Source organism: Atta colombica, unplaced genomic scaffold (genome assembly GCF_001594045.1).
Source record: "Atta colombica isolate Treedump-2 unplaced genomic scaffold, Acol1.0 scaffold141, whole genome shotgun sequence".
NCBI classification, from domain to species: Eukaryota; Metazoa; Arthropoda; class Insecta; order Hymenoptera; family Formicidae; genus Atta; species Atta colombica.
Genome location: NW_017259230.1, coordinates 723,261 through 730,752, shown reverse-complemented (window position 1 = coordinate 730,752; position 7,492 = coordinate 723,261). Strand labels below are relative to the sequence as shown.

The window sequence follows — 7,492 nt, the reverse complement described above, 5'->3', positions numbered from 1 at the left end:
ATGGGAGGGGGGGGGGGGAGGGGAAGTGAAAGTTGTGCGTCTCTTTGCAAGAGAGGAAGGGGGTGAGAAACGCTTATTGTGGAAAATCGTAAAATATATTTTAAGATAGAGAAATTTTATTTCATGTAGTAGAAAAGAGACTTTATTTTTCAAATTTTTCTTGTTCATAACTTTTTAACGAAGGATGAGCAACAACCAAAACCTGTTAGAGATTATGACCTTGATAACATATGTTAAAGTCAAAGTCATCGGAGAGAGTTTCTCCCTAAACAGGAGTTTTAACTTGGAATCATTTAAATTTATGTTTTTACATTCTAAAATCTTTTTTCCGAATTAAAACAAGATAAAATGTCTTTGAATAATACAAACAATCAGCCAACGTTCCTACCACGCTTAAACTACCAGTTCTCGTCCGATCACTGAAGTCAAGCAGCGTTGGGCTCGGTTAGTACTTGGATGGGTGACCGCTTGGGAACACCGTGTAATGTTGGCCAAAGTTCTTTTTTGCATTTTTCGTTGCAATGAGTAATAAAACATAAATATCTTAATTTATATCTTAAGATATTTATTTTATTTCTATTTTATTTTATATGAATAAATTTACCTTTTTGGATATTAAGATTCTAATTATTCAAATATAAGTTCGGATATCAATACTCGAACAATAAGATAATTCTATGGACTATCATTCAAATACTCGAATACTGGAGTCCAGTCAATTGAAATCATTTATATTTTTTAAATCCTTTTTTCGGATTAAATCAAGATAAAATGTCTCTGAATAATGAAAATCAGCCAATGTTCCTACCACGCTGAAACTACCAGTTCTCGTCCGATCACTGAAGTCAAGCAGCGTTGGGCACGGTTAGTACTTGGATGGGTGACCGCTTGGGAACACCGTGTAACGTTGGCCAAAGTTCTTTTTTGCATTTTCCGTGCAGTGAGAAATAAATTATAAATATTATAATATCTTAATTTATATCTTAAGATATTTATATTTTATTTCTCACTGCAACGATATTTATCACCGAATATTATCACCGAACTGATATTTTAATAATTAGAATCTTAATATCCAAAAAGTCAAATTTACCTAAATAAAATAAAAAAAACATTTCCAATGTAAGAAATTAGAGATCACAGAACTAAATGATTATTATTTAAACATATAGATTAAAATAGTTTATTACTTCAACTATAATCTAAATATATAAATCATTAATATTTCTTTAAAATTGAAAACTTTTTAAAATTAACTTTATCTTTCTTGTTTCAAAAGATTTTCAATAAGTCAATTATAAATACAATATTTCTTAAAAAAAGAAAGAAAAAGTCACCTTGATTATTTGACATAGGCCGCTAGCGGGCTCGGAATGACCCATATTTGATTTAACAGAACCGATTAGCAAAGGAGTAGGTCTATCTTTCTCAAAGAAGAATTTCTCGATTGCGTGAATTTCTTCAGGATCGCTGACTTTGGTGCCAGTACCATGACATTCAATATAGAACACATCGTTTGGTAATATATTGCAATCCTGGTAGCATTCTTTCAGCAACGTGGCTTGCATATTGCTCGACGGAAATGTGATACCCTGTTCCTTATAACCATCACAGTTTGTCTTACCGTAGACCACTGTAGCGTAGATTCGTTTCGCATTCTTCGCCTTCTGTAGATATATAACGGAGATTGTCTCGCTGCGAGCGTAGCCATTCGCGTCGGCGTCAAATGATTTACTGCGACCGTCAGGCGATAAAACTCCTGTAATTATTATAATAAAATATACAAAAATAGTCGCTATATCTTCAGGTATTTTGGTATTTGTGCGTGCGTGCGTGCGTGCGTGCGTGCGCGCGCGTGCATGCGTGTGTGTGTGTGTGCGCATGCGTGTGCGTGTGTGTGTGTGTGTGTGTGTGTGTGTGTGTGTGTATGTGAGATACTCTTGAAAAAAATATCTTTGTATGAAAGCTCTTATATACACATGTACTTTATGTTTTTAACTTATTGTGTTTCATATATAATTGAAAATTATTATTAATTTCTTACAGAATCATGTTCTATATGATTAATGTTATAAATACCAAAAATATATATACAGTAGTATATATTTTTTATATCGACATAGCATTTCTAATAAAAAAGATGTATTATGTTTTTGATGGAAAATTTAGGTTTTTTCAATTTTATATTCTCAGGAAGAAAACTATCGAATAAATCTTTTGAAAAATTACACAATGTACAGTTATAATACAAATCTGTTGGTATTATTTATCTATGTAACTAATTATGAAAATTATTTTATTTATTCTGAAGTTGTAATGAAAATTTTAATCTTTCTCTTTTCTTAAACTTTCTTCATATATGAATATTGTCTTTGCTATAATATAAATAAAATGTTTCTTTGCAATAAACTTAATTTGATTATTAATCAGTATAATTATTTGATTAAGAATAACTTTGTTTTTATTAGGATTGTAGTGAAAAAAATGTAACTTTTCATTTTTTCATGTTCAGAGATTCATGTAGAAAAAATATGAAATCGAAATATCGAAGACGAGGGATTATATACCAAGACGAGAAAATTGCAGCGATACATAGGGATGAAGACACAGGTTTGATCCACCCACAAGAGCGGCGTCACATTGTCCGTTTTGCAAACATCGATAAGCATTTTCCAATGCAATTAAGCTCGAGCTACAAGCGGAATCTAAAGTATAAGATGGTCCAGTCACTCCTAGCCAATAGGAAATTCTATTCGCTAACATAGCTCTGCTGCATCCGGTAATTCCAAAACCATTTACCTAATCGTAATCAAGAAAATTAAAATTAGAAAATCATTTTTTATCAGCACACATACATGCGCACGCACGCACACACACACACACACACACACACGCGCGCGCGCGCGCGATCATTTACATTTACGTCAAATTCGTGTTACGTTAATACATTGCCTTCAATATTTGAGTTTACGTATAATATTCCCTTTATTATTTTATTTTTAGTAATAATGAACAATAATAACAGCAAGTAATAAAACATTTCAAAAATAGAAAATATAAATTCAGAAATTCTTTGTGCATCTAAATTTAAATTAATAAAATGAATCTTGAGTCTTTTGATCCGTTTAGCTGTCACGCGTTAATAGTGTGAATCTACCTGTAATTTTTCGTAAAACCAAGTCTTTTCAGATTCAGAGAAACATGCACCCACAAAAACGCCAGTTCGTGATCCACGTAACTGCTTTGGATTAACTCCCGCATCAATGATGGCTTCGTAAGCCTGTTCTAATAAGATTCTGCACATTGGATCCAACGTGTGAGCTTGTTTAAAATGAACGCCAAAGAACAGCGCGTCGAATTTATTAACATCGTTAATTTTTCCTGTACGCAGAGGGATGTCTGGATGATCTGTTGACATTAATAAAAATATAATAAATCATTATATTCAACTTGATGTTTTTAATTACGCAATTAAGATAAAAATAAATATATAATTATATACATGTATAGTGTATACATATAAGATAATGTCCCATTTTTAATAACGATCTTAAATATTACCATATTTCTTGAACAACGCATTTAAAAAAAAAAGTTTCATATAAAAAAGTATAGTAGTTGCATATTGCAAAATATATAATTATATAATTGCTTAAAAAAAATTTTTTGCAATATGCAACTACTATATTTCTTATATGAAACTTTTTCCTTTAAAATTGTTTAAGAGATATTTAAGAGGTCATCATTTAAAATAAAATAATCTACACACGCACGCGCGCACATATTATACACACACACACTCTCTCTCACACACACACACACACTCACACACACACACACACACACACTCTCTCTCTCTCTCACACACGCACACACTCACACACACACTCACACACTCACACACACACTCACACCATACACACATACACACACACACACACACACACTCACACACACACACACTCTCACACACACACCCACACACACACACACCATACACACACTCTCTCACACACACACACACACACACACTCTCTCTCTCTCTCACACTCACACACACTCTCACACACACACACACTCACACTCACACACACACTCACACACTCTCACACACACACCCACACACACACACCACACACACACTCTCTCACACACACACACACACACACTCTCTCTCTCTCTCACACTCACACACACTCTCACACACACACACACTCACACTCACACACACACTCACACACTCTCACACACACACTCACACACACTCACACACACACTCACACACTCACACACACACACTCACACACACACCATACACACACACACACACACACTCACACACACACCATACACACATACACACACACACCATACACACATACACACACACACTCACACCATACACACATACACACACACTCACACACACACACACACCATACACACATACACACACACACACACCATACACACATACACACATACACACACACACACACACTCACACACTCACACACACACCATACACACATACACACACACTCACACACACTCACACACACACACACACACACACACACACACACACACACACACACAATCAAAGAAAAGGCAGTACAGCAGATAAGTTAGAAAAATTTACGAAATTTCAAACGTAACTCAAATAAATAACTATGACACAAAGGTGTTCAAAAAACGAAAATGAAACTTGAAGTCTGTACTTTGAGAAATTCTTAATGCCGATTGAGTGACATCAATAATTTTCCAATGTCCGATGATAGAATGAGGAAAGAACCTGCAAAATTGACAGGTTGTTTCTCTGGAAAGATTTTGAAATTTCACGCCCTTTTTATTACATTAAGCTGCATCAACTGCTTTATTTCGTGCAATTCCGGAAACAGGAGGCTCTACTTGTCAATTTTACAGGTTCTCATTCTAACATTGGAAAATTATTGGTGCCAATTAGTATTAAGAATTTCTCAAAGTACAAATTTCAAACTTCATTTTTGTTTTTTGAACCTCTCTATATCTTAGTTATTTATTGACTTATTTATGAGTATTTAAAGTTAATTCGTAAATTTTTCAAACTTTTTTGCTGTATCGTTTTTCCTTTGATTGAGTGTATATATATATATATATATATATATATGTGTATTATGTGTGTGTGTATTGTTATTGTATGATAAATATTATTACATAATTATACATACAAGTATTTTCTTTATATAAATATTTTTCCATAAAATGATATCAAATGATACGCGCACATATTGTATATATGTAAACAATACAAAAAGATAAATATAGTAGGCTAATAAGAATCAACAACGATAAACGGTGCAATTATTTAGTGAACAATCAATAATCAAATGTTAGATTGATGTCTTCTTTATTTTGAATTTTCGATTTTCTTTGGAGTTCTTCTCAGCAAAAATGATAAAAGTATAATTAGCTCACATGTCCATAATGTTTAAGTTTACCCGCAAATTGACAAAGATACGTTGTTTATCTGACATTTTGTTAAAATACTGCGCCGTTTATCGTTGACTCTCATTAGCCTACTATATTTATCTTTTTGTATTGTTTGAAATTCGAGAGTAAGATATAATTATTGTTATTGTATATATGTATATATGTATATATACATATTGCAAAATATATAATTTTTTAATAAGCAATTATGTATTTTTTTTATACCAATCTATATACATCTTATTACTTAATGCACAAATTATATTTATTTATTACCTAATTTCCATCGGCGATCATCATCAGTAACCATATCTACTTTATTTAGTAAATTGTTTTTAAACTCCTCCACATTTTTTGATTCTGGAAATTTACCGGCAATACCAGAAATAACAATTTCTTCACCAGGTTCAGGTATCTTGTAACCTTTCGTAAATTTCTTTGTAGTCATCGTTCCCAAGTTCTTCAGATTTCGTCAATTTAAAGAAAAAAACAATATTTTTAAAATAAATTATTAAATTATTAAAATATTATTTTATTAATTGAGAGATTTCTCAATTAATTCATCAATTATAAAACATATTTACAATTAATTTTCTTATATTCTTGCACCGTACAGTAATTTATGATTTGTTTTATTATAGACAACTTAATGAGCTTATCAACCGATTCTGTGAACGATGATTCGCAACTGAAAGACAAGACAGCGGAAAACAGTTTTTATAACGAAGTACATCCCTACCTTCTATGAATTTCATTATTGTTACTTTGAACTTCCTTTAAACATTTGCATTACTAGTGAGAAATAAATCAAAGCATTTTTCTGAAAACCTAATTTACTATCTTTCAAGTATACTATATATATTTATCATAAGAGACTTTTTAAATTTCATAAATAATTATAAAATAACAATGGACTTTTGAGCATTATTTATGTGCGTGCATAATGCAATGAAAATTATATACTATTTACGTTTTAATTATGCATTCTTGTTAATTTTTTTTTTTTCAAAAGAGAGTACTTTATTATAAAAACACAGGTTGAATTATGATAAATTTTATTGATACAATGCAGAATCTAATAACATTATACAGAGAAGCTACAAATTAATTTATTCATAATCAAAATCAAGATCTTAGATAATAAATATTATTAAACTATATCAAGTTTTACAAATATGTTCATAAATTTAACGTTTATATATTTTTTAGATATAATTTAGATATAATTTTTAAGACAGAATAAAAATATTCTTTATAAAATATTATTATTATTTGTAAAATAATAATTGTTAAAATGTTCTATTTCAGATCTTTTCTCTTATGTAACTTATAATAAGTTATATAAAATTGATTAAACCGTTATAAAACGAAATATTATGAAACTAATCTCAATCTTCATTATGTATAAAAGAATAATTTTTGAAGACAATGAAAAGATGAAAAGATGTGTATAATATATATATATATATGTGTGTGTGTGTATGTGTGTGTGTGTGTGTATATATAACAGCTTAGCCAAATAAAAAAACATATTGTTTGATATCATATTTAACTATATGTGTTACAAATAAAATCTCTTATAATGTTCTTTTCCTGTTCTCGTATAATGAATATTCGGCATGGCAGGAACACAGAAGTCAAGGGTGGCCGGATATCATCAGAATATATTATACATGCTATCCTCTGTTAGTTACATCGACGTATACTGTTATGCACGAACGTGATACTGTTGCAATATCACGTAGCTACAAGTCATTTACATTATGTTTTTATAAAAAAATTGTGACATTTTGTTCCGATAAAGCATTACCAAAAGGAAAGTATAGAATTACTTTTAAGAGCTGATATTATGTACAACTATTTTTTAGAAAGTGATATAAATAGTATAATATATAATTAAGATATATAAAATAGCATAATACTATAATTAAGATATATTTTTATTGTCTTCACATTCATTTTAAACTAAACTATAAAAATACAAAAGTTTTACTTTGATGTAAAAAGAAATATATTATAT

General features: G+C 30.6%; 1 protein-coding gene across 1 annotated transcript in view; it reads right to left on the bottom strand.

Annotated features, from left to right (window-relative positions):
- The window catches only part of LOC108684958 (fatty acid synthase), a 23,614-nt gene extending 17,471 nt beyond the window's left edge, over window positions 1–6,143 (bottom strand). The window contains exons 1-5 of the mRNA XM_018189531.1: window positions 6,057–6,143; window positions 5,749–5,932; window positions 3,158–3,408; window positions 2,568–2,799; window positions 1,338–1,759 (exon numbers count right to left, since the gene is read on the bottom strand). Of these exons, the coding sequence (XP_018045020.1) occupies window positions 1,338–1,759; window positions 2,568–2,799; window positions 3,158–3,408; window positions 5,749–5,920 (1,077 nt within the window). The 5' untranslated portion in view covers window positions 5,921–5,932; window positions 6,057–6,143. The remainder of the gene's footprint in view (window positions 1–1,337; window positions 1,760–2,567; window positions 2,800–3,157; window positions 3,409–5,748; window positions 5,933–6,056) is intronic.
- Window positions 6,144–7,492: the final 1,349 nt, after the last annotated feature.